The sequence below is a fragment of the Aulostomus chinensis genome, chromosome 17 (genome assembly GCF_037954235.1).
Source record: "Aulostomus chinensis isolate RoL2024-O1b breed Wild chromosome 17, RoL_Achi_v1.0, whole genome shotgun sequence".
Taxonomy (NCBI): Eukaryota; Metazoa; Chordata; class Actinopteri; order Syngnathiformes; family Aulostomidae; genus Aulostomus; species Aulostomus chinensis.
This window is the reverse complement of record NC_141336.1, coordinates 2314331-2340852: the sequence shown is the minus strand read 5'-3', so window position 1 is coordinate 2340852 and position 26522 is coordinate 2314331. Positions and strand designations below refer to the sequence as shown.

Sequence of the window (26522 nt, the reverse complement as noted above, 5' to 3'; positions counted from 1 at the left end):
CCGACAAGAGTTTCTATACACCGTTTAGGACGGGGAATTTGGTCCCAGCAGCTCGGCTCTGTTAGCTAACAGCAGTGGACTGCTGAGCTTCAGTTGAGTCCTGCTAGGAGGTTCCTGTCAGGCCCCAGCGCCGTCTCTCCTGCTCGCTGCCGGCACGCGTCATAGCAGTGGTCCAGTTCTGGCATTGCTCGGGTTCTTTCAGAACCCTATAGAATGTTCTCCCCTGGAAATGTTCTCCAGTGTCCTGGCGTCTCAGGGCTCAGCAATGACCAGTATAACAGAACCAGCCGGTGATGGGACCAGTTAGCTGCCAGGATCCTTTGCCTGCAGCCGTTCTAATGTCTTTCCTGCTGCTACGGCGAGTTTTGATTTGGACAGTTGCATGATGGGAGTTTGTGGCATCAGCTCCCAGAGCTCTACACGTATAATCCAAGTCTCGCTTCTGCAGCTGGGAGCTAAAACCCCACTAACACGGTGACTTGAGCTAAAACAAACCAGTTAGATTTGGTCAGTCGGAAGTCTTCCCCCTCACTGATCCGAGTTGCCCACCAACCGGATTCTGAGCTGACGTGTTGAAGCGCCGTGACCCCACGCGCTCCGGCACAGGAAACACTCCTCCACTCATTGGTGCCTGGCTGCAGTGGGCCGAGGTGGTCGGTGCCGGCCCGGTGCCAGAGGACCAAAAACAGAGGGTAGTTTTTTCTTTTAGAGTCAAGATGGACGAGGCCGTAGTGGCGGATAGAAGAGGCCTGTATCTGCAGTACTTTTACTTCTAGTTTGAGTGAGGTGACAGAAATGAAAGGGAAGCATTTCAGGGAGTTTTACTGCAGGGAAACTTTCTGAGACCCCAAACAAAGACGAAGGAAATCAGCAAACAAGAAGATCTCAGTCTCCTTTGAGGGACGAACATTTGGAACCCATTTTTATCCAAAAATTACAACCGTGGCTTCCCATCAGAGGAGCAAGGAGATAAGTTGGGACGATGACCCGGCATTACGGACGTGTATGCTCACACGGGGCGCGTGGTAATGACGAGGTGGTCACAGCAAAGAGCGAATAAACCTTTCGAAGAGTCTATATGGGGTTTGTTGATGGTGCCTTAAAGCTGACTAACACGTTGATTAACTGTTATTTTTACAGTCTGAAATTACAGAGTGGAAGCTGGAGGCTGCCGTCTCCGGGAAGAAGGACTGTAATTGGCCTGGACGCTGCGCGCTGGTTCGAGCGCAGAGGAGGACTTTCACTTCTTCCTGACGCAGAACAGAGAGAGAGAGAGACAGAGAGAGAGAGAGAGAGAGAGAGAGAGAGAGAGAGAGAGAGAGAGAGAGAGAGAGGTCCAGGCGGGTAACCTCCTCATATATCCACAGCGCCCTGCTCCTCTTAGACGCGTCTTCGAGTCTGCGAGGGAAAGAAGCCGCTGCCGCGTCAGACACGCTCCTGCGCAGAGATCCAGCCGCGGTTCCTGCCGCACGTTTAAAGCACGGGAGAGGGTAAGTAGCACGAGGACTGTCCTCTCCAGTGACCTTTTCCTCAGATTGTCCTGATTTCTGCCGCGAGGAGGAACTGGCTCCTACGCAGAGAACGGAAGCGGAGTTTGAGCCTGAGAGGAGGATCACGCTGAGGGTTCGTTGTCTGACGGACTGTAGATCACATAGAAACTTCCTTTACACAGAATACAGTCTGACGTCACGCCATCTCATTGACTGTTAGTGGAGAAACTGTCGAACTGACTCCAGAGATGTTAGACGCGAAAAAACCCTGCGTTTGCTACGATGGTCGACGGCTCCACCCCGTCAGACCCGCCGTCAGAGGCTGACCAGGGGCCCGCTGACCAGGGGCCCGCTGACCAGGGGCCCGCTGCACGTGCATCGCATGGCGCGAGACTTGACTTGCCCTGATGCTCCAGGGTTCAGAGTTAATTCTGTCGGAGAAGCGGCTGAGAGCCTCCAGCCACATGTTCATCAGCTGGAGGTTCACCCGGGGACCGGCTTTGCGCTCCAGGCCGCGCGGGGCTCAAGGGGTTTGCTCAAGGGACGCAAGTACGAGAAGATGTCACGCAGGGCTGTAGAAACGTCGCGCTCAGTGATTTATTGATATTAATAACCACAATAATCCAGGCTCCGTCATGGTTCCCCAGTGCCATAAAAGACACTTTTTCAGCCCAGTTGAGTCAGCGAGTGAGGAGGGGGAAGTTTGGAGTGACTCACAAGAGGCGGAACCATGCTGACAGACTTGACAGATGATGATGATGATGGTGATGATGATGATGATGATGATGATGATGATGATGGTGATGATGATGGTGGTGATGATGGTGGTGATGGTGATGATGATGATGATGGTGATGGTGATGGTGATGGTGATGATGATGATGATGATGATGATGGTGATGATGGTGGTGATGATGGTGGTGATGATGATGATGATGATGGTGATGATGATGATGATGGTGGTGATGATGATGATGATGATGGTGGTGATGATGATGATGGTGATGGTGATGATGATGATGATGGTGGTGATGATGATGATGATGATGATGGTGATGATGATGGTGATGGTGATGATGATGATGATGATGATGGTGATGATGGTGGTGATGATGATGATGGTTATGGTGATGATGATGATGATGGTGGTGATGATGATGATGATGATGATGGTGATGATGATGATGATGGTGATGATGATAATGATGATGATGATGATGATGGTGGTGATGATGATGATGGTGATGATGATGATGGTGATGATGGTGGTGATGATGATGGTGGTGATGGTGATGATGATGATGATGGTGATGATGATGATGATGATGGTGGTGATGATGATGATGATGGTGGTGACGCAGTGTTATTGTTGACGTCAGTGGAATCAGCTCAACTCTCCATGTGACTCCTGGGAGTGTAAACTGAGCTGCGGTGGTCAAACTAAGATGTTTACCAGCAGCACAAACATCCAGATGTGGATCCAGCTGCTGCTTATCCGTGGTGGTTGCAAACCAAACCACGGAGCACGCGGCTGCATCTGTCATCGTGCTCCTCGTCTCCCCGGGACTCTGCAATTAAACCCGTCGTGATTTATACGCTTGGCAGCGGTTGAGGAAACGCTATCGGCCAACGGCGTGCAGTTTGCCAGTGAAACAGCTGATGCTTAATTGTTTTGTCACACACACAAAGATGTTTCCTTGTGAGGCTCCGCAGCAGCGTCTCTCGTGTCTCTGCCCTGGCTTGTTTCCTCAAGAGTCACTGAGCAACTCTGGCTCTTCTGCTTCTGTGTTCCAGGGAACGATGAAGAAGCTCCTGCTGCTTCTGCTCCTGCAGCTCTGCTGGGCGCCCGCGTTCACGGTAAACTCCTGAAAAGCTGCATCTCCTGACATCAAACATCTCAAACATCAAACTTCTGCAAACCGCAACGTTCCACGGCTCACTTCCTGTGTGCTGAACGTGCAACATAACACCAGCACAAATGGCAACTTTGTAATAATTCTGGCTAAAAAATCCACATATGTTTCAACCATAGACTGTATGACATAAGAGGACGTAGCCAGCGTCCGACCTGTTGTTGTTTTGATTTTTAGCTGCTGGTTTGACCATATTTGGATGAGAGGGGGGAGCTCTGATGGAGTCCCCGCCCCCCCTCCTGTTTAAAGTGTATCAACATGTCAATCACAACAAAGCCCCGCCCTGAAGCAGATCCTGCTTTAGCTTCACTGTTACTCTGAACAAGTCCAGAATTGACTGAAAGATTTGTTTTCTCTGGCGGCCCGTGGAGCAGTGGTCCTCACTGTGGCCCCCCAGCAAGAAGGTTGTGGGTGGAGCCCCGGCTGCAGCACGGGGTCTTTCTGGGTGAGTCTCCATGTTCTCCCTGTTCCTGCTGGGTTCTCTCTGGTACTCCAGCTTCCTCCACAGTCCAAAGACATCAAGAGGGACCAGGTTAATCCAGACTCTAAATTGACCGTAGGCGTGGCTGGGAGAGCCAATGGTTTTCTGTCTCTATGTGTTGGCCCTGCCATGGACTGGTGACCTGTCCAGGGGGAAGGCTGCTGGGATAGGCTCCACCCCCACCACCCTCAACAGGAGAAGAGGGGGAACATGGATGGATGGATTGGTGGAGGGAGGGTTTGTTTTCTCATTGACTTCATTTTGCAACCAGTGGAGTCGCCCCCTCCTGGTCAGAAGGGAGAACGCTGGGGAATTCTCCAGTGGCTTCACTTCTCAGGCCCAGAGGGCTCCTCCGGTTCTTCAGCAGGACTTTACAAAAGCATTCAGCAGATTTGTGAATAACTGGATGAAGGTGTAGTGTCAGGCAAAAAAGAACCCAAGAGCAGATCTAGAACGAGAAACGGCATTTTAAGAAATGTCGGCCGATGCTAAAGTCTTTGAGTGCTCCTCAAAAACCTGCACACATTTATTTATCCTGTGTTTATGAAAGCTGAAGCAGCCAACCAAGTGTTTTTCTCTGAGGCCAGCATTTCCTTCCAGTTGTTTGCGACGGCTGAGCTGCTGCACCAGCACTGTCATGATGATCCACTCGGGTGCTTTTTCTGGTATCCAAGAGTTGAATGGCAACTTTAACATCCTACATGTTCGAGCGCTAAACACAAACCAGTCCTTTCCTCTTGTGCAGGCTGGTGTGTGAACCTTTGTCCTGAGCTTAATCTGATCCGGAGCAGATGAAGTCATCTCCCTTGTACAGACATTTTACCCCTGCACACAAAGTGTCTTAGCTGAGAAACCGTTTGCGAGGCCTTCTGTAGTGTAGCAGCAAAACCAACGCTGCTCAGGTGGACGCAGACTCTCGATGTCTGCAACTTAATCACTGCCATATTAATGTGCTCTTATATGTTGCAGTTTGACGCAGTGTTGTTTATCATGTTGGATTGAGTCCATTCACCAGATTCCAAGACTCTTACCTTGAAAGTGGCAGGTGACATCAGCTCAGAGGGGTTTGAAAGGAAAGAAAGATCCTGAATATCAGTTGGTGTGTGTGTCCAGGGGCCCGGTGGGGACTACTGGGAGGCCTGGGGGCCCTACGGTGAATGCAGCCGCAGCTGCGGCAGTGGCGTGACCATAAGAACCAGACGATGCATCACTCTCAGGTATGTTCCCTGCCTATATGTACACACTCGTCCCTTCAGTGCACCTGCGTATACATCAACATTCCTGCATACATGTACAAACACACACCACTTCTGCACTCACAGTGAGTCAACAAAACTCATTGTGGGGCCCTGAGAACACACATGTGAGTGGAGGTAATTGCCAGGTTCAGGGTACAGACTGATTCTAAAATAATGCCTTGAGGTCAGGAGGATGGAGATTTGCTCTGAATCTAAATCAGACCTCAGCGAGGGGCCCCAGCCCATCAGAAGGGCTCCTTCTCATGCTGGGCGTGGGCTGCTGAGGACGCTAAGATGAGCTCCTATCTGCTCTTTTCTGGTTAAACTAAACCTCAGCTGTGGTATAAAAAGCTAAACATCAGCTCATCGTGTTCCCTGGCTGCAGATGTGTCTGGAAGCATGGGTTCTGTACATTTTGGGGTTTCTATTTCAAGCTGCTTCCTTCGCACCACAGAGAGTTTGCACTTGTTGCCAACTCCCATGGTAAATGTTCCGTTTAAAGCTGCTGTTGCTTTTATCCAGCTGGCGTGTTGCATCATGTGACTCAGATAGAGATCAGCACTCGAGAGCCAGGAAGCAAACGTGTCGTACTCCCACCCAGAAGTAGAAATTAAGAAGTAGAAGTTCATTAACATGATTAGGTTGTACTTAGACTGCCATCAGTAGAAGTTGTAGCTCTCCAGGAATGTGACGGCTGTGAGTGTTACATCGCCAGGCAGTACGTGAGGTATCCTCGAGGGCTCACATGTTCAATCAAAGTCCTCCCCTGCTCACTTGACCCCCTACAGTCAAACATCCTGGCCCCTCGGACAGCGTAGAAAGACGTGGCTGCCCCCAACGCCACAGTAACTTCCACACGTCTCTTTTTCTGGATTATATTGATTTCATTGAATGCAAATGTTGCTCAACATACTGTTTATCTGCAGAACCGCTTGCTGCCATTGTTGTAAGTACACATAGGAACTGACCACAGCAGCACAGAAGCCCGCAGTGGCTTTCAGCCATTGAAATGGTCGCTCAGAGCGTAGACCCACCGCACCGTCATAAATCAGATTGCGTCCATATTAAGACAGAAAGTCAGGAAGGAGATGGAGGTGTTTGGAAGGGGCTGCTTGAACCTGTCCAGGCTTCATGTATCAAACTAACACTGGGACCCCACATAATAGAACAGGACCCGATCTGGACCTGGTCTCGGGTCTCAGTGTTCAGGTGGCTCCATAGAGACCTTCACCTCTCAGATCTTCCACTGATGGGCGAGTGATGGGCTGTAAGTCAACCGGTAAACGTGGGTGTTTCCCTCCAGGTCACGCTAAGGAAGTTAGCATATTCTTTTTTTCTAACAGTGTGTTCATGCAGGTGGGAAGGTGGAAAGTTTAGGGGCGTCCCACTGTAGGAGCAACATGGCCGCCTGCAGAAAACCAGCTTTATTTCTGTCATCAGAATACAGAAAAGTGAGACACAACCTTGTCTCCCATGCAGACAAAAGGAAGTGAAACTCAGGAGGTCAATGCTTCAGAAAGGTCACGTGATTTAACTCGCCAGAAGGCTAGCATCACGTCACCATCACAGCAACTAGCTGCACCAGTGAACTGAGCTATCATCTGACATCACAATCAGCTCATGAGTACAAGCTAAATGAACGATGAGGGCGCGGCGCAAGCACGTCTATCCCCACCAACACTTCCCCGTCCAGGCAAATCTATGTTTCTGAGCACCCAGAACCCGGCTGGGGTGTTGTGAGTCGGGCAGCGAGCTGGCGCAGGTTCCCAGAGCTGGTGAGGTGAAGGGTAACAGGAGGAACCTGTTTGATGTTTTCTTGATGATGCATCCGCCATCGCTCCATTAGCTGCTGCTCTCAACATGTCCGTGCAGACGCTCGGTGCCTGTTTCCCCTCAGCAGCCAAGTGTTGAATAAAGGGAAAGGTCCTGCCCACGACTGCCACGGGGCTGGATGTTGTAGCCTGTCTGCTGCGTTTGTCAGAATCACACCTGTGAATACTATGATTAGACTGGTTGATCATTGTCTGCTTTACGGGAACTCCCATCTTGCAGTACTAATTGTGTTTTCTTCTTAACCTGAGCTCCACTGAGAAGATTCAGACTATAAAAATTCACAAGAGAGACTAAGATTGTTATTTTGTCAAGTGAGGATTTAACCAAAAGGCTCGTGAATTATAATCTATTTTTATTTTGTGTGATCATGCTTTCTATGGTGATGGCTTTCACTTCTTCTACAAGCCTGTTCTGTATAATTTCAAAATGAAAGTACTGTTTGATGCTCTGAATATTTATTTTTTCATTCCTGGGTGAAAAGTTGAAGGCGGCTTGTTGTGAGCGACTGTCCTGACATGTTTTAGGTTTGGCGCTGACAGCTGCGTCTTGTTTTCAGGTTGAAGTGCGGGTACTTTTGGAGGTGACTTAATCATGAGTTATCAGCATGGCTGGAAGGGAGGGCGGCAAAGCAATCTGCTGTCTCACGAGTCACCGGTGTGTGTATGTGTGTGTGTGTGTGTGTGTGTGTGTGTGTGTGTGTGTGTGTGTGTGTGTGTGTGTGTGTGTGTGTGTGTGTGTGTTTGTCTTAAGCTTAGGTTCAACACGGTGGATGTTGAGGCTGAAAGCTCCCTGGGATTTACAGGCTCAGATTAAAGAGGAATGCCACTTAACGTCAGAGCTCCAACTGGTTATTTCCTCATCTAAGACTCTTTCAAAAGATGCTACATTTTTTGGGGATTATTTATTTCTGCCCCCCACCCACTGGCGTAGGAATAGACAGAATGATCACAACCTCTGTGTGCTTCATTACATGTTGGTGGCACAACTTCTGATGAAATCATGCGCTAGCAACAAGGAAACAGAGTCAATAGGAACCGTATCGAAGACACAAGAACTTGTTACGATGCGTCAATACACGTCCGAGTAGCGGCACAAGAAACAGTCGGTCAGGAAAACCCTGTGGTTCGTGGTTGTGAGACACAGTTAACAGAACTCAACCAGCTGTCTCCCACTGCAGTGCTGGCGGTCGGAACTGAAGAAGAGGTTAATGTTTGGAACCTGGTGTTCTAATTAGGACGATCGGTACTAGAACGTCTGCGTTCCGCTCCAGCCTGGTGCTTGTCGATCCAGATCACCAGCCTGTCCTGCCCCAAACTCGACTCACATTTTTATATGATTATGGCGTCGTAAGAGCCTTGTGAGTGAATCAGCCTTCATGACAGCCCATCCCAACATGTTTACGTATGTCACTTCAAATCAAAAACCTCATGATGGCACTAAAGGTCACAGGGTCACCCCATGCTTTGGGGTTCATCCTCTTCAGCAGTATCGTCTCATTGCTCCCTTTTCCTCCTGCAGAACGGATGGAGGACACAACTGTGTTGGGCCAGAGAAGTCTTACCGCTCCTGCAACATCCAGGTGAATAAACGCATCTGAAACCACTTCTGGGCTCCCGTCTTTGTCTGAGAGATTTTTAGTCGCAACATTTTTGCTTTGCTTTTATGTTTGTTTCATACTTAGCCAGCTGCCACAAAGATAAACGCTGTCTGACTTTCAAATGCAAGTTTCACCTGGTGACATCGTTGTTCTCCTCAGGACTGTCCAGAGGGGTCCAGGGATTTCCGTGAGGAGCAGTGCTCCCAGTTCGATGGGACCGACTTTCAGGGGAAACGCTACAAGTGGCTCCCTTATTATGGAGGTTAGAATCAAAGCAAGGGATTGGCAGATCATGTAAGAGTGGCCCAAAGTTCAGAGCTGGTTTGAGCCTCCAAGGACGCTCCTCTTACCTTGGGGGCTCTTATTTTGTGTGTGTTGAAGTAGAAACTGCTGTATTTGTCTTCAGCCATATAAAGTCAGCTGTGTGTTGTAGGGATTAAATGGGAAAGGGCACCTTTACCCTAAAATCACTCATCTGTGTGCAGCTGAGAACCCGTGTGAGCTGAACTGCATGCCCAGGGGAGAGAACTTCTTCTACCGCCATCGCAGTGCCGTGGTTGATGGGACACCGTGCCACCCTGGACGGAGAGATATTTGCGTGGAGGGAGTCTGCAAGGTTGGTTCCATGAGAAGATCTGCTGAAACGCCATGAAAGTGTTGATAGTATTGGACTCAGAGCCAGTTCTACTCTGTCAAAATGAGATTTATTTAATGACCAATACCAGGGATTTGATGGTGAAATGTTTGGCTTCCATGAATTATTATGAAGTCAGATGAAAACCTTAGAAACAATAAGGCCAGAATTATGGTTCATATAGTTCCTGTCTTTGGAGATAGAGTTTTTGTGTTCCAAGTGAATATTCCTGTCAGCTTCTAGGAGCATACATAGCCTGTAAAACGGTATAAAACGTCAAGTTTGCAGGTCAGTCCACCTTAAATTCTGTGTTTCTATCGTCCTCTTTCCTCTGCTCGCCGTAGGAGCGTTTACAGGAACACCCCTCCAACTGGTGATTTGTTGCCACAGACTCACAACCTAATGATTTTGTGACAGCTTCATTTGCGACATCATTTCTGAGCTTGTCAAAACAATGACATGCAGAGGAGGCAGAAGAAGAAGAGCAGAATGGAACACAACAAACGCCGATGGAGCAATGATTGATTCCCTCATGTTTATTTCTATTTTGGCGTGCGTTGGCACTTACGCTGCAATCAGAGCTGGCGCAAAATTACTATGTAAACTTCAGACAGGACCACTTCTGTCAAAAAGAACACTTAATTGCCATTGCTGTAAGTTTATTTTGGTGGTACGGCTCTGGTGTGGGACCTCCCTCCCCTCCTGTCCTCAGGGAGTCAAAGGCAGGGGGAGCGGCTGCAGCAGCAACGACGGTCCCAGAGGATCCAGAGGAGAGGAGATGAAGAGAATCCGTTGAGCTGGCTGAAAGCCAGTTGATCATCAGCTGATACAGAAGTGATGGGAGCTGACTGGGTTCTGGTCCGGACCAGTGCGCAGCTCAACTGGCTATCGATCCCTAAATTAGGTTCTTATTTCTTCCCTAAAAACGTTCCTGAGAGAGTTCCCACGAGTTTGTTTCTGGCAGCCGCCACATGAGAGCATCCACAAATGGCCGTTGACTTGAGGCGGAAACACGCTTTAAAGGCAGTGGAGGATTTTGCTCCTTCAAGTGCAAAAGCTTCCCAATTAATTTCCAACCCAAAAGACTTAAAACGTTCCAACTTGATTTGCATTTCATGCGTCTCAACATGTCCTTCATGACTCCTCCCTGCTGCTCCCCTCAGGGGACTCAGGCGTTTCTTTATTAATCTGATAATGATGTTTAATCCTCTATGATATTCAGATTTTGTACAAAGATTGGGGTCTTTTCCCGAACATGAAACGGTCTCGTTGGTTCAGATCATTGTCAGGAATCAGGACGAGGATCAACCCACCAAGCGGTTCGAATCACCTCGTGTTTTCTCTCTGTTGTCATGTGCTTATCACAACAACCCCCATTTAACCTTTGACCTCACCCAGTCTGTGGACAATAAATGTCTCAAAGCTCCCTCTGTCGGCATGTCCTGTTGTGCTGGGTTCTACGATTATTACGTTCTCTGGAACAGAGTGTTCCAGAACCTACTGCACCCACTGGATTCTTGCTAAAACAGGTTTGGTATCGGTTTGGCCCGTGATCGTGCAGTTCTGTGACCCGACCCAGCCTTCTTTAGGGTTTTTGTTGTTGCTGACTCAGCACACAGGATGTGTATTTTCACATACACAATAATGGTTCTTTACACAGAATAGAACCTCGCTGTGTAATTGCAGTCCCTACAGGGGGTGAAGTCAGCAGTTTTCAGGCAGAAACAGGGAAGTGTTTCTAGGGTCTGAGGCTGCATGTAAAGCTGCAACCCAGCATTTAGATCATCGCTGCAGTTGAATGGTCTTTACTAACCCAACTCCTCGCGGAGGAATACGTGACCAGACCTCTTACCACTGGCGCCATGTCACAAAATGATTTGAGTCCTAAAAACTCAGTAAAGATCCTTTCATGTCATTCGGGGTTTGGTTGCAGACGTTTGCTGCCTTTGGAGGTTTTGGATGGTTTTAGATCGCTCTGCTTTGCTGTCATAGAGGGAACCCGATGTGCGGCCGATTATTCTTGGTCATTAATTTCACTGATCTGATTTCCTCCTCCAGCGTCTGGGCTGTGACAACATGTTGGAGTCTCCTCAGCAGGAAGACCCCTGCCTGCAGTGTGGGGGGAACGGACAGTCCTGCTCCCTTGTCAAGAACACCTTCTCTGTTCGCGACCTCCCCACTGGTACGTTTCCTCGATGACTGGTGTTCCAGGGAGCTCTGGCAGAAATATCCAAGAACAGAACACCCAAGATGCAGGATGCACCATCGAAACTTGTGACGGAGTAAATTTGACAAATTCCTGTCTGGGTTGTCATCATTATAAAATAGTGATTAAAAAATCATAATAATTACATCATAATCATAATCATAATTTAAACTTGTTTGTTTATGAATAGCACCGACCGCTAACAGAACTACTAAAAAGCTACCACAGCTAACATTGCTACCACTCTGAGCTAACAACAGGGTAAGCTAACTGTGCTAAAAACAGTGCTTACAGTGCTGATACCAAAATGTGAACAGTGTTAATAACAAAAGAGCAACAGGTGGAACAATCAGACTGCAGGACAATTCTTCTTTTTCCAGTTCTGACAGAACCGAAAGGAACCTTCTGATCAAACTGAACTTGTAAAAGGCTGATATTCTGTAGCGTATATGTGATCGTTTGGATTCTTCTGCGTCTCAGGCTACAACCAGATGTTCATCATCCCTGTTGGAGCCACCACGATCAGCATCAGAGAAACGGTGGCTACACGCAACTACCTGGGTGAGTCGGTGTCTGACTTCCTGTTGCTCTGAGAGAAAGGAAGAGCAACATGAGGTTAAGTTGAGAAGCTCCAACGCTGCGAAGGCTCCATCATGTGCTGTTTAGGTCCTTAAGAGCAGAGCAGTTTTCATGTCCCGGTTTGTTAACTTTGTGCATGTAATTAGGCGACTCCACACGTAGACCCGCCAACGAGGTCACGCCTCCCGGTGATTTGATGCAACAGTGCACCGGGGGTCAAGTACACAGGCAACCATGGAGGACTTTAACGAGGGCATGCAATTGATGTAGAGGGAAATACATGCAGTATTGTTGTTAAACCTTTAGGATACACAAAATGAGATTTAGTGAAAGTAAATACAACGTTACATCTTAGGCCAGGTTTGAAAAGCAAAGTACTGCACTGGCCATAAATTCTTAGTCCCGTTTACACAGAAATGAGAAGTTTGAGATCTCACACCACTGCTCCGCCTCCTCTGTAGATTAGATTCCAGGTGCAACACTGAATTTATATTTTCTTACCACTTTTTAGAACTTGTTAACAAATGTGACATCATCAAACCAGTAGAAACCAGAAACCAAACCAAACCAGTAGAAAATGTGACAATCTGCATGTACCGTGACTGTCTGCTGTTTGGTCAGCCATCAAGAACCTGCGTGGCGAGTACTACCTCAATGGCCACTGGGTAATTGAGTTCTCCCGGGCGACCCCCATTGCTGGAACCATGCTGTACTACCAGCGAGGTGCTGAGGGGGACAACACCCCTGAAACCATCATCGGCCGCGGCCCCACCACTGAACCGCTAGTTGTTGAGGTGAGATCTCATAAAAATGCACATTAGCTATTCAGATTTTTTCTTAATTTCAGATATTTCCTCCAATGATGTAATGTTTAAATAATTCCCAGAACTGTGCCGAGAAACAGAGAAGAAAAGCACAAAAGAAAAAAAGAAAAATGACTTTGACTGTTATTTTCACTTTCTTCTCAGCTGATCAGCCAGGAGCCAAACCAAGGAGTGGAGTATGAATTCTACCTTCCCACTGGGCAAGCCAGAGAGGGCTACTACTGGAGCTTTGGATCGTGGTCCGCCTGCAGCAGGGAGTGTGGATCAGGTCAGATTCCCAGACAGAGAAACGTGTCGAACAGAACAACGTCGATTCTTTTTCTTCTGCCTGAAGCTTCCTCTCCTCCTTGGCCAGGCTACCAGTCCCGACTGGTCTTCTGCACCATTGATAACGAATCCTACCCCGACTATCTCTGTGCCTCGCTGCCAAGACCTCAGACCAACAGAACCTGCAACCCCCAGCCCTGCCCGCAGAGCCGCAGGTTAGTTACGCTCAAACCTCACATTTAGAACAAATCCAGATGAAGAACTTGCTTTCATTAGATTTTTTTAGATCATTTTAAAGTAGCTTTTTGACCATTGTTGATATGTTATAATTGTAAAGGATGGCGTACCTGTATCCGCCTCAGCGGTGGAGATCCTCAGACAGACCCAGAGCCTATATACTCAGGTAACCTTGGGTCTGGTCCTCGTGAAGCTGTAGCTGACTACAAACACGGGGGAGATGGAAATCATTTCTTTCACTCAGCACTGATCTCCTGTAAATTTCTGATTAAAAGTGCAATTTGCAGGTAACCTGACCAAGCTAGTGCACTCCACACCAACAGGGGGCAGCGTATTAACAGATAGCTACCAGATCCCAGCTGCTTAGGCGGATAGTTGCTTATTTGAGATTCCTCATTTCGGCTGCGTCTGAATAGCCAAGTAGGTCTGATGGTAGGTCTCAGAGCAGGTCGGAGGCTGTCTGAAACCACAACTGGCACGAGCAGCGACCTACTTCTCAACCTAAATTCCAGCCTAAACACGCCCACATTGTAGATCGGTTCAGGTGCATCCTATGGAGCAACCTATGGCCCACAATGCACCGCGGACTTCTTCTTTGTCCCCTAAAAACCTGTGGACCCTCAAGCCAAGTTTGGGCCACCAACAGTCTCCCATTCTGATGCAGCACCAACATTTATAGTTGTTGATGACTAAAGGCGTGTTCACACCAAACGTGACGCGGTGTGAACACACCTTTACAGGTGCGTTAATGTGCTTCATAATAGAGAATGAATGAAGGGTGCGCTCAGAGTGGAGTGCAGTACGGCGGCCAGGCCAGCAGGTGGGGCTTTCGTTGGTGCTGTCTACCTCATTACGGTATCTGTGCTCTGCCAGCAGAGGTCGTGCTTCACCACCAATCTTCTAGGGTGTCCGAATGGTGCCGCCGTGTTTAGGTTGTAGGAGTAGGACGTAGCTGTAGGTCGTAGCAGGAGGACGTAGGTTGGTACTTAGCAATTCAGACGCAACCTTCATCTCCTGTCTCTCTACATTCAACTTTTAGCCACGAGATTTAAAAGAAAAAGATAGTGGAGACAAAGGAAACTGGGGAGACAGATTTAAGGCTGGATGGAGACGTGTCGAGGGTGGGGTGTGAGCTTTGTCCTTACGCATTTATGGTCCCTTTCCTGCCAACAGATTTATAAATGAGGCTCCTGGTTACTTGTTTTTTGTTGTAATGTCATGCTAACTTCCTTAGCGCAAGCCAGAGGGTGAAAGTGGACCAGCACAAACTTGTTCAGGTGCCTTTAATGTGGATGTAATCATGGGAACTGGACTTACCCAAATTCTTTTGCTGTAGGCCACATAAAAGTACCAGCAACGTAAATTACAGTTACAAACATGAATTAAAGCGTGAGCAATGATGGAACTCTCCCTCCTCGCTCGTGTTTGACTCTAGAATCAGCAGAAGCCTGAGTAGGAGGCAGGGGGCAGCTGCCCAGCTCAGAGATCTCCTCCAACGGCTCTCAGTCCTCTTCGACACGCTGAACGACTCGGCAGGGACACCGGAGGCTGATTTGGTGCAGATTTCTCATCTTCCTCCTTAACCTCACAACTTGCGGCCCCTCTACCTGATCCCTGAGCTTGGCTGCTGCCTGACCGCTTTAGCAAACAGTAAAAGTCTGTGTCCATTAGAGTAGCTTGTGTGTTGTGAGGTGTCAAAGGTCGTCATGTGGGGGCTGTTGGGTATTGTGTACGTATGACTGACGTGCAGCAGCAGTGCTCTGGGAGTGAATAGCTGGGCTTCAGTCAGTGACTCTCTGGTATTTCCTGCTTCTTGTCTTAAATGTTGTTGCTGCTGAGAAACCTGAGATGTTTATGAAGCTCCAGTGATGCTAACTGGACCCTCGTTAACCCTCAATTGAAAGGAACATTCCATGGGAGCAGGACACGTCTACTTGTGTTATATAATCATAGATTTTGGAGATAAAATGCAAATGTTAGCCTTTCTTTCCAGGCTGGCTAATGGTGTTGCTGCCTCTTGTCATTACTTAAGTAGGTGAAACCACTCAGCAGCGGGGGGTTCTGGATTTTCTTCAGTCTCTAAAAGGACGTGTGTTTTTATTCAAGTGTCAAGATATTTCCCCTGGAACTTGTGGATCCGTTTGTGTGTGTCTGAACAAACACTAGCATCCCACGAACTCCTACTTGTTTGCTTTTCAGTTCGTGGTGAAGCAAGTAGTCAAAGGACTGATAAACCTAGTTGAACAGAAACCGCTCGTCTCAGGTTCAGAGATGTAGCAGGTTCTTGCTCAGCTCAAACCTGAAGGACTTGACATCAGCTTGTTTGCGGTCCTGGGAAAACAAGAAATTAGAAATTTTCACTGGCTCTAGAAAATCTTCACGTTTATTTCATCTTTAATAGACGAAAGAATTCATAATTAATCCAAAAATAGATATCAATAATGTGAATGATGGAATTTATTTAAGTTAAACTGCAAGACTTTAAGGTCAAAAGTTCAGAAATGTTTTCATATGAGGGGAAGAACACAGGCGCTGACGCCAGGCAGCAGCAGGCGTGAGCGGCCGCAGCATCCCTGACCTGTCTCCTGTCTCCCCTCTCGGCTGGTGGCGTTCCCAGCTGGAGAACCGGCGAGTGGAACGCCTGCTCTGTTTCCTGCGGTGGAGGCTCTCAGATGCGCAGCGTGCAGTGCATTTCCCATGATGCCTCAGGACCTCGTGTGGTGGAGGACGCCATTTGTGCCGCCTATGCCGAGGCGCCACCGACTCTGCAGACCTGCAACATGCAGAAGTGTGCAGAGTATCATGTGACCAGATGGAGTGCGGTGAGAGAACACAACTGTCTGTTCTTCAGATAATTCCTCTGCACGTTTGCTACGATGCTGCAAGCTTGAATCTTCTTTCTGGTTCCAGTTCCTTCAAAGTGAAGAAGAATTTCGCCTCAATCATAGAAACTGCATCCCTGTGCCGCTCAGTCATGGGTTTAGAGTCCCTGTGTGGTTTTGAAACAATGAAGCGTAAAGAATTAAGATGAAAACTGATGTGATAATAAGACTCAGAGTTGGGTGAGAGGACATTGATGGATCTTCTGTCTTCTGGTCAACAAATGCTCTTTAAAATCAAGTTGAAGCTGTTGTTGTTCTCAGCTTTGACAATTGAACTGGAAGAGTTTGTACATTTCTTTTTTGAAGTTGTAAAAAGATTTTTTTTTTTAGAAATGAAGTGATTTGAAGATGCAAAACCAAGATTACATGAGGAAGACAAACTAAATCTTCTCGGTTGGGGGGGCAGAGTCCTCACAGACAGTCGACGACGCGTAGAATACAAACCTCATTGGGAAATGTGGGTGGGGTTTGTTGAGCCACTGAAGTCGCTGGTTTCCTGAGATTTTCTCTGATGACGTCACATTTTAAGGCCTTGAATGTCCTGAGATATCTGCGTTTTGTTTGGTCTGCAGTGTTCAGTCACCTGTGGTTCAGGTGAAAAGACCAGAGAGGTCACCTGTGTGGGATCAGGAGGTGCCGTGTTGGATGAAAGGTCCTGCAGCTCTTTGTCCCGCCCCCTCGCCGTGCAACCCTGTGAGATGGCCCCCTGCACAGGCCAGATCGGCTGGCACGTCGGGGAGTGGGGACTGGTGAGTTCACATCAGTTCCTAAGGACCATTTTTGTCAGTTTTCTTTCAAATGCAGACGATTATTTGACCAATTACCGTCTCTCTCTGTTACCCCCCAGTGCTCTAAGAGCTGCGGCTCTGGTTCTCGAGAGCGTCAGGTACTCTGCTCTGACCGGGACAGGAACCTGTACCCTGTGGGCCAATGTAACTCCCAGCCCCGACCCGCCAGAGTGGAGCGCTGCAACACCCAGCCATGCTACACCCCCCAGCGTGAGCACAGGCCTCATACAAAATTGTCCCAACAGATCACGTGTTGTGTTCATGTCTCAAAGTGAAACATGAAACGTTTTAACAACAAGATGACTTACAAAGTTAGACGAATAAGACGAGGATAGTGGTAACTTCAACCTCGACACTTCCACCTGTGGAGCACGAGAGACAGAAGCCTGCTGAGCACGGTGACTTAGGTTGGAGGGTGTGTGTGTGTGTGTGTGTGAGATCTCATCTAACCTCTGAACATTCAGGTAGAAACATAGATCAGTAGAGCATTAACTAGAAGAGCCGCCTCCATAAACCCCCTGCCTTCCTGTTTGCAGAGGTCCCCAGCTTCCAGGATCCAAGGGGTCACGACAGCACCCAGACCGGGGTCACGCCCTACGTGCCGGACCGTTCCACAGGTCAGATTATCTGCTGGTCATAGAATCAGTTGGTCTGTGACACTCCAGCTGTGGTCATACATGATATATGTTGAATATGAGGTGATTGACTGTCCCTCGCAAAGTCAGTGATGAGAAACAGTTGGACTCGTCCTCGGGACTCAGGGATTTATTAAGAATTTCACAACAGCAATTCTGGACTATTTTTTTCCTCCTGCATAAGTTTTGTTTGCACTAAATTTTCAACAAACGCTTTCTAGTGAGGAGATGCCAGTCAGAACATGAACCACTGGAAAGAAAAACCTTTATCAGCCAGGGTTACGCTGAAGGAACAAGGGGGGGTGTGGTCCCTCCCTCCTTCCTTCCCCTCAGTTCCTCTCGGCTGATCTAACTTCTGTCACTTTGTCCCCATGTGCTCCCCCTCCCCCATCCAGCCCCTGTCCCCCGCACTAATTATCGGGCCTTGATTGACATGTTTTCAGAGATCCAGGGGCATTGTCACCCTGATTAAAATATTTCTGAAGCACTGAAGTGTGCCAGTGCTGGCTGTTGTGTTTCTGGCATGTTCCGGCATTCTGTCCCAGGGTTCAGGAATTTCAACTTTGCTTGTGCATCTATTTATTATGAGCTTTTACAAACAAATCATTTCTCATTTTGTGGTTTTACGTGCCTAGAAGTGGTTCTGGTCCTGTTTTAGGAGTTCAAGAGTTCACAGGTAGAACAGATAAAATACAACGTATGCGTGAAAAGAAATACAAAAAAGCAATAACACAAACAATATGAAGATAATGATTTAATATTGGATCCAGATTTGAACTGGGTTCTCGCTCTGCTCACTCGCTGTGTTTGTGTTGTCCCTTTAATAAGCGTGAGCTATGAGGTCTCGTCCGTACGCTCATGTATGAATTCTCTCCCTGCTTGATTGGACCTCAGCCCGCAGGCCCGAGACGGTGGACCTGAGCCAGACCAACACCGTCTACGACCCTTACAGCTCCGCCCCGGCGCTCCACTGCAGCCAGTCCTATTATGGCTGTTGCCCTGATGGACGCACTGCAGCTGGGGGCCCCCAGGGTCTGGGCTGTCCTGCCCACTCCGTTCCCACTCCGGTTCAACCATCCTGTGTTCAGACAAGGTATCATTACACTGTGGCTGAGGTCACATGTGGACCAGACTCTTTGTCTGGGTGTCACTTTTATGGCCGGAAGAACACCCGAAGCAGAGGTTTCTTTGCATGATGCAGCCACAAATGACGGGTCCCTGCCAGAGAGGCTGTGGCTTCTTCGAAACGCTAAATCTGCTGCTATTTTCTGCTCAAACCTTTTGTACAAATTCTTGTTTGACGCTGCCTGCTCTCGTCCTCTTGTGTGACAGTTACGGCTGCTGCCAAGACGGAGTGACGGCTGCTCGGGGACCCTACAGGGAGGGCTGCCCAGAGAATGTGGCCCCCGCGCCCACTGTAAGCAAACACGTATGAACCCTGACCGTTCTCGTAGGCCACATCACGTGCAGACAGTGGTGAACCCTGAGTGACCGCAGCAGGCAGTGTTTTTAAAGGTGTCAGTCACCGCCTGAGTTCACTAAGAACTGCCAGCGTCGTTTAGAGGTTGAGTTATGAAGCTGATGAACTTTGATTGTCTTGTAAGATGTTCTCATGATTGTTTTTCATCCCCCCAGGTTGCTTCCTCTCTTCCTACTGAGAATGCAGTGGGGTGCAGGACCACCACCTATGGGTGCTGTTATGACCGCACCTCAATTGCAGAAGGGCCCAACGGGGAGGGCTGCCCCAATCCGCCCAACTACCGTAAGAGACTGGACACCTCACAGCGCCTGCATGAGATAGACACGGAGCAGGGCGACAGGGTGGCAGGGCGACAGGTTGGCAGGATGACAGGTTGGCAGGACGACAGGGCGACAGGGTGACAGGGCGACAGGGTGACAGGGCGACGGGGTGACAAGGCGACAGGCATCCAGTTTAAAGCAGTTTCTGTTCTATTTTGATAGCAACGTAACGGACAGGCTGCATTTATTCAGGTGTAGATTGTTATGATCTGGTAATCTCAGCACCACAGAGGGAGACATTGACCATGACATTTCCCCCCAAATCTGCATCAGCACCCCTCCGTCCATCACCAACCTTCATGAGGCGCTGCTAAGAACCCTGCCTCTAAGTACAGATGTGCTTAACTCTGTGTAACGAGGCCGTGACGGGTTTCCCTCTCTGTTCCCTCTAGTTGAGCGGTCCATCTGCTCGCTGCCTCGCGCCGCCGGCTCCTGTGCTGGCTGGACTGCACGATTCCACTTTGATGTCATAACCTCCAGGTGCGTGCAGTTCTGGTACGGCGGTTGCCATGGCAACAGTAACAATTTCATGAACCGAGCAGAGTGCCAGAGGGCATGCCAGAGCTCAGGGCATACGGCCGGCGAGACGACGCCTCGAGGAGGATCAACTCTTGGAAGGACAACCTCTGGAGGCACATCATCAGGGGGAGGCGCCAGAGCAGGGGGATCTCCCTCTGGAGGCTCAACTGGTGGGAGGTCACGAGACATGGGAAGGATTTTCACAGTCCAGGGCGGCTCCACCTCCACAGGCAGGCAGGCGACAAGTGCTGCCACACATGCCCACAGGGGCAGAATCTACCTGCGGGGCCGTCGGCCTTTCCCAGCCACTGCTGCTCAGCACACTGGCCCAGCAGCCAGGTAAGACGCTCGGGAGCACGGCCAAAGCTAACGCCACGCCCCTGCCTCACCTCCACAGGCCCAGTCATGCTGTTAACAGCCCTCCTACCCCTGCTGAGTAGGGCCAAAGAATGAAGAAAAACTCAGCCTCACATGATTCGGTCAGATATGAGGGCGTAATGCTTTCAGTCAAATTTGTCAGCTGCAGTTGTCAAACCTAAACATCCAATCTCAGAGCTTGAGGCAAGTAGCTCACTTGAAAAGTAGTCCCCTTTGTCAGGGCTTGTTATTTTTTCAGATTTTCTTTGCAGCTTGCAGTAGTGATGTAGATGTGTCACCGTGACATCATTGCTGGGTGTGGTTATAGGTGCAACAGTTCTAGCCTCCAATAACCTCACCCATCAGTGATGCTAGCTGCAGCCAGAGGCAGCACAAACTTGAAACTTTTATCCAGAGAAGGCAAAGATCCTCTAGACTGTCTGGAAGAGTGGACGTCGCGCTGGCATAACCCCTGTAGAACAGCTAAAAAAAAGGAAAACATGTCAGATGTCTGAAGCCACACCCAAAGCCAACCCTCCTTCATCGCCCAGAGTTACAAAACGAACATCGATCTGTCGTGATGAAGGCTTGACATGGTAAAAGACATTCAGGAAAAGTCTCCAGTTGGAGTAAATATGTACATTTCTACAGTCAGAGTTCTACTGAAGTCGCCCTCTGCTGGCCATTCGACCCAACTGAGGGCAAGCCGTTTCTGCTTTGACTTCACTTTTCAAACCTGGAAGCTACGTCCACTTCTTTATACTGTCTATGAGAGATTCACTGCCTGGTGCTAAAAGACTCTTTAACAATATAATATTAAACAGTCTTTCCATTTTCTGAATATTTGTACAACAGAATATTGCATTATTTTTGCATGCTTTGTTAGGATTTGATGTAACTTTATGCTCTTTGAGTTGAGCTCCTGTGATGCTGATGTAATCCTGCTCTGTAAAATCCAACACGGACTCTTGCTCAGACCCGCACACACTTTCCCCCTCGGTTAGAAATGGACAGCTCTTCTGTTCGATGCTTCTGGGACTCTGTCTTCACCGCCTGCCTCCAGTTGTATTTGTCGTCTCCTGGTTATTTGTGCTTGCTACCTCACTGTGTCAGCCACCACCCGCAGGCTTTGTGTTGTCGTCACATAAAACTAATAAAGGTTCTGCTGTGATGCTGTTATCTGTCCGTGTGTCTGTGTGTGTCTGTGTGCGTGTGGTCACTAAACCACGTTTGTCTGCGTTGTATTTACGCTCACCTTGGGTTTTCCCTGTAGTTAACAGGGAGCTTCTGGGTCTTTGTGGGAACACGTCTCAGTCTGGTTTCTGGTGCAGGGAGGGTTGTCCTTTGTCTGTTTACACAATATCCATCAGTATTGTCTGTACTTGTTGTTTTGTGGGTTCTTTGTCTTGTTGTCTTCACGCTGCATGGGCCCTCTGAGTGCCAAAGCTGCTTTCTGTCTTTTCTCACTTTTTCTCTTTGACAAACTGCGGAGGCCTGGACGCAGGCAACCTTTATGCTTGCTCTGGTGACTATTAATCACCCAGTAATTTAGTACCAACTGTAGAGCATAAAGTGACTTTCACTTTCTTCCTCCTTTTTTAATTCCTATCTTCCTTTTACGTTTTTCTCCTGTTTCTGCCACCTTCTTTCTTTCTTTCTTTGTTCTCTCTCGTGTCTCTCGTCAGTCTGACCCTGGGAGAAGTGACCATCGATAAGAGCGACCCGTCCACTGTGGAGGCTTTAGTTGGCCAGACAGTGGTGCTGCCCTGCAGAGTCAGCCCGCCGCCGTCATCCACCGTCTCTGTGGAGTGGAGACGGGAGGGCATCGCACTGTCTACCCACAGGTCCCTAAGACACACTTCCACGTCAGTGTTGACTACCTCAACCAGCCATTTAGCTCTCCATAAATGTTTGTGACTTTTCTGTTCTTCTTCAGACATCACCAGCAGCCCAACGGGTCGCTGCTCGTCGGTCCTCTCATTAAGTCCGACTCTGGTTGGTTCTTGTGTTTAGCGACGCGAGAACGAGAGAGAGACCATCGCTACATCTACCTGTCCGTCTCAGGTAACGCACCACATCCGCGTCGAATAGTTCCGTCATCCAGCAAAACCACAGTCGGTCCAGTAAACTTCAGACGTGTCAGAGGAGCTGTGCGGTGGCACGACCCTCCCCAGGTTGGTCAGATCAGAATCTGAATCAGAACCTCAAACCCTGCCCTTCCTCTTCTTTCACCAATCGCAACATGGCTCCCTGGAGTGTTTTGCCCAGGTCAACAACAGTTGGATTTTATTTGCTGCCCTGTGCACCAGCCGGCACGATGAGGACGAGTGACACCAAAACTGTGATTGGAGGATCAAGACAAAGCTGCTGATTCATCGATGACACTTCAAAAGCTTTAATTCCATCGACAAAGCAGTATTTGCTTGTGTGAAACTCCAAGTTCAGAGAAAGCTCCTGCAGACGACGCCTACTGGTGTGTCATCACCTAATTGGAGGCCGTTTCAGTCGAAACGTTAATTTGACCGACTTTAACCCCAATTAGTCCATTTGCAGTAAACCCAGTAAATTGGGGTGAAGCCCTGATGTCATAGATTATGTCACAATTTGTGTCAGAACATGCTGATCTTGAGAAGTTATGCATGACGTGTTCATATAACATTATGTAAGTGAATGATGACAGGAGCTGCTCACTCTTTGTCCCACTGTGCGTAGAGAGATCATCTCAGCTGAGCCCGACCTCGCTGCCCAGAGACGGTCCGCTTCCCAGGTGAGAATAAAATGTTTCCTAACAGGAAGGTGAGGCTTTGCTGGTTTAAGGCGTTTTCCACGTGTTTCAAGATACGAAACAATTAATGAACTCCAGACATCAGCGATCTTCTCCTGAATTCTGAAGAGGGCAAAACTTTGGATCCTGACACTCCTGTTATCATTCCTCTCAGGTTCAGTATCGAGCGGTCAGGCTCATCGTCGCTGGAGATGCGAGCAGGACAAACGGCCAGACTGCCCTGCACCATCCTCCCTCCGTCAGCCCTTCCGTCCGTCAACATTCAGTGGACAAAAGATGGGCAGACACTCAGTGACTCGAGGTAAGTTGTCTCAGCTCTCATGCTGGCACCCAGAGCAGATAAGTCAGTAGCTTGGATGCAGCCTTCAATGTACAAAGTGATGGAAGGGAAAAAATAAAGGCGTTTTTTCCTTCCAAGCTGGGTGTTGCGCCGATGCCATTCTGAACTCCATTCTGAATATTTGATATCTTCAGAGCCGAGAGATATTGAGGTGTTGAGACGTGTTTTTTCCCTCTGAAGTGGGAGATTCTCCTCTTTCCGAGGCACCCTGAACGTACCACGGCCGTGCAGCCATCAGAACATGTTTGTGCTGCAAATGTGTGCAATCATGTGAAAGTGTGTTTGCTGTTTTTGAAGAACGTGAATGCCGACAGGTTGTCATGTATCAACAGATGAGGTTTTATATATACATGTCTACTGAACAAGAGGTGATGGTGATCACGTGTGACGGACGGACGGACGGACGGATGCATCTCTGCATCATTTCCATCCATCCATTGCTAAAAATCTTAGTCGGGAGTGGCAGTGGTTGGCCCTGCAGATGGCTGTGAATCACCCACTGGAGACGTGGATGGTTGGAGGCGCCTGGGTGGAGAAAAGCAAACGTGACTGTGTCACGTGCGAGGTGGCTGACGCCGAGGAAGTGGTGTGAAAGCTACTCACGCCATGACTGTACGTGGCTGCGCTGGTCGGTCTTCATGATAATCACAGGAATCAACAGCTGCGAGAGACGGTTCTCTGACATTTGTAAAATCGGTGTGTCTCCCTACAGTTGTGCAACTCCAGGAACCACTCATGTTTTATATTTTGCACTTGCTGGAAGTCTAACTTTTGTTTGTGTGACATTTCTGTTCGCGAGGGTCAAAAATGTGCACCGCTCAACGTGTCCTGAATCTCCTCCAAGCTTCAGTGGAACAGAAACAGCTGTCTTCCCGTCTGAAGAACATTGATCGTCTGGTTCTGTCTGAACTGCTGTGTTGCAGGTTCACCCGACATTCAGACGGCACCCTGATCTTCGGCCCTCTCCAGTCTGACGACTCTGGCGTCTACACGTGTACGGCCTCCACACAGCAGCAGCTGGAGCAGAAGCAACTGCAGCTCCGAGTCCAGGGTAGGTTTCCTTCACATCTTTGACCTCAGGTCTGGGGGCAGTGTTGCGTTTTCTTTTTGACTGACAGAATGTAGCTCTGATGCGGTAATGTCAGAGAGTCACCAGCAGAGGTCAGTAAAGGTGTCACACTCCCTCATGGCCTTCACCAGTGACGGTTGGAGGTAAAAGACACACAAAAAATCAATTTTTGAAACATTCTTCTTGTTTGATTGTCCAGCGGACCTGAAGATCACCACAGCTCCAAACAACATCCAGGTGTCGGAGGGCAGCACCGCTCTGCTCCCCTGTGTGGTGTCAGGAGACAACGTCAACATCGGCTGGTCCAGGTACTGATCCGCATCATCAGCATCCTGAGTAGCTGCTCATCCTGGTCCCCACAGCAGCATGTAAAACTCCACCTGCAGTGTGGGGATTCAGTACCGTCTCTGAATGGAGGAGGAAGTGAACTTAAGGGGTCTTAACTGATGGATGCCAAAACTTCCAAACTGAAACTGACACGATCATGGAGGCGTGGCCTCAGCTTACACGTGATTATGTTGTCTTTTGTTTTGAAACTGTAACATCATGGCATGTGGTGACCACTTGACACACGCAGGTTTAACAGGGTTCCTGTTACTCTCAACTCTCAACTGTTTTTCCTCCAAAAACCTCAGTTAGAGGACACAAAGTTCATCAGTTGTACCTGGAGTTTCTATCTGTCCTCCTCCCCTGCAGAAATGGCGTTCTGGTGCGTCCCGATGGACGAAACATTCTTCTGTCAGCGGATGGCAGCCTGATCCTGAACAACGTGAAGCCCTCAGACGAGGGCACCTACACCTGTAACGCTTACACCGGCATCTACTCTGTGAGCGCCACGGCTGAAGTACGGGTCATCAAGGACACACAGCAAGGTGAGGAGTGGAACTGCTGAAACAGCGTTGCCAGGTCTGTTGCACACAGGCGTAACCATGGATACTGACAGTGCTATTCTTGATGTGAAATCGAATTTAAAAAAACCTTCATCTTGACCTCCACTCCGTCCTCATTTGGGGTCATGTCTCAGGAACACTCGGAGGGAAAAGCGTTAAGGATGAACTGATGACCTGTTGCAGGTCAAAGGTCGAGGGACGGCAGGTGGATGGGGAGTGGATGTGCTTCAAGTATGAATGAAAACTAAAATGAAACTGGTGTGAAAGTTGGTCATGGACGGATGATCTGATGAGCTTCATTCTGCTCCAGAACGCTGGACGCTTCACACTGAATTGGTGAAAAACCTTCCAGTGAGGTCTGACAGGAGAACTGCAACAGGGAACAAAGACCGTGCCGTCCTCCAAAGATGATTTAACCTCACAGAACGTCAGCTGGGAGCAGTGCAGTCCGACCTGAGGCTCAGACTTTAGCGCTGTGTGTTTGTCTGCAGGTGTTGATGTCCCGCCAGAGTGTGTCGACCAGCCCGAGCTCGCCAACTGTGAGCTGATCGTTTACGCCCGACTTTGCTCCAACTCGTATTACTCCAGTTTCTGCTGTGCCAGCTGTACCAGGCATTCACAGAGGAGAGACAGGTTTGGGCGGCGAGGCTAAAGCCATGGAGGGGAGGGGAGGGGAGGGGAGGGGAGGGGAGGGGAGGGGGCTTAAAACTCCGCTTGAGGGGACTGAGATGGGCAGTGTGTGTGACCTCGGAGGACTGCCTGTTGAAAACTCTGTCAACTCTGAATTGCTACAATTGCCAAAAGGACTTGAAAACACTGCATAGAATCACAATTCATGAGTGCAACAACAAAAAGGGACCATCAGTGTCCTGTAGGTGTAGTTCCGTCTGTGAATTAGGAGTCGCTCGACACTGCTGCATGAAACACTGAATGAAACTGTAACAGGAAACGTAAACGGTGTTGACGTGTCTGCTGACTGTGAGGAGACTCTCTCCTGCTCTGCCATGTCTTTGATTTAAGTTATTACTCACTGGACCTGCGTGTTCTCTGTTTTCTAGAGAATGATGGGGATTTTGAGATGATGTTGTGAATGATTTTCTCTGATTCCCTCTTTTATAAACAACATTTTGACACGTGACTGATACAAGGTTGCTCTTG

General features: G+C 48.8%; 1 protein-coding gene across 2 annotated transcripts; it reads left to right on the top strand.

Annotated features, from left to right (window-relative positions):
- The first annotated feature begins 320 nt into the window (after positions 1-320).
- On the top strand, positions 321-26023 carry paplna (papilin a, proteoglycan-like sulfated glycoprotein). 2 transcript variants are annotated; one of them, XM_086182727.1, is made up of 28 exons: positions 321-1490; positions 3285-3347; positions 4998-5101; positions 8474-8534; positions 8712-8814; positions 9038-9168; positions 11245-11368; positions 11873-11953; positions 12593-12765; positions 12940-13063; positions 13151-13277; positions 13400-13465; positions 15917-16121; positions 16754-16930; positions 17029-17179; positions 17506-17586; positions 18499-18697; positions 18937-19021; positions 19240-19366; positions 19797-20262; positions 21966-22124; positions 22217-22344; positions 22993-23047; positions 23220-23366; positions 24329-24456; positions 24674-24782; positions 25171-25346; positions 25856-26023. In XM_086182727.1, exons 2-28 carry the CDS (start codon positions 3291-3293, stop codon positions 26014-26016), a joined length of 3705 nt encoding a protein of 1234 aa, XP_086038853.1. In that variant the 5' UTR covers positions 321-1490; positions 3285-3290; the 3' UTR covers positions 26017-26023. The 2 variants fall into 2 exon arrangements, with proteins under 2 accessions (XP_086038853.1, XP_086038854.1); XM_086182728.1 differs by lacking the exon at positions 13400-13465 and having other exon boundaries at positions 322-1490.
- Positions 26024-26522: the final 499 nt, after the last annotated feature.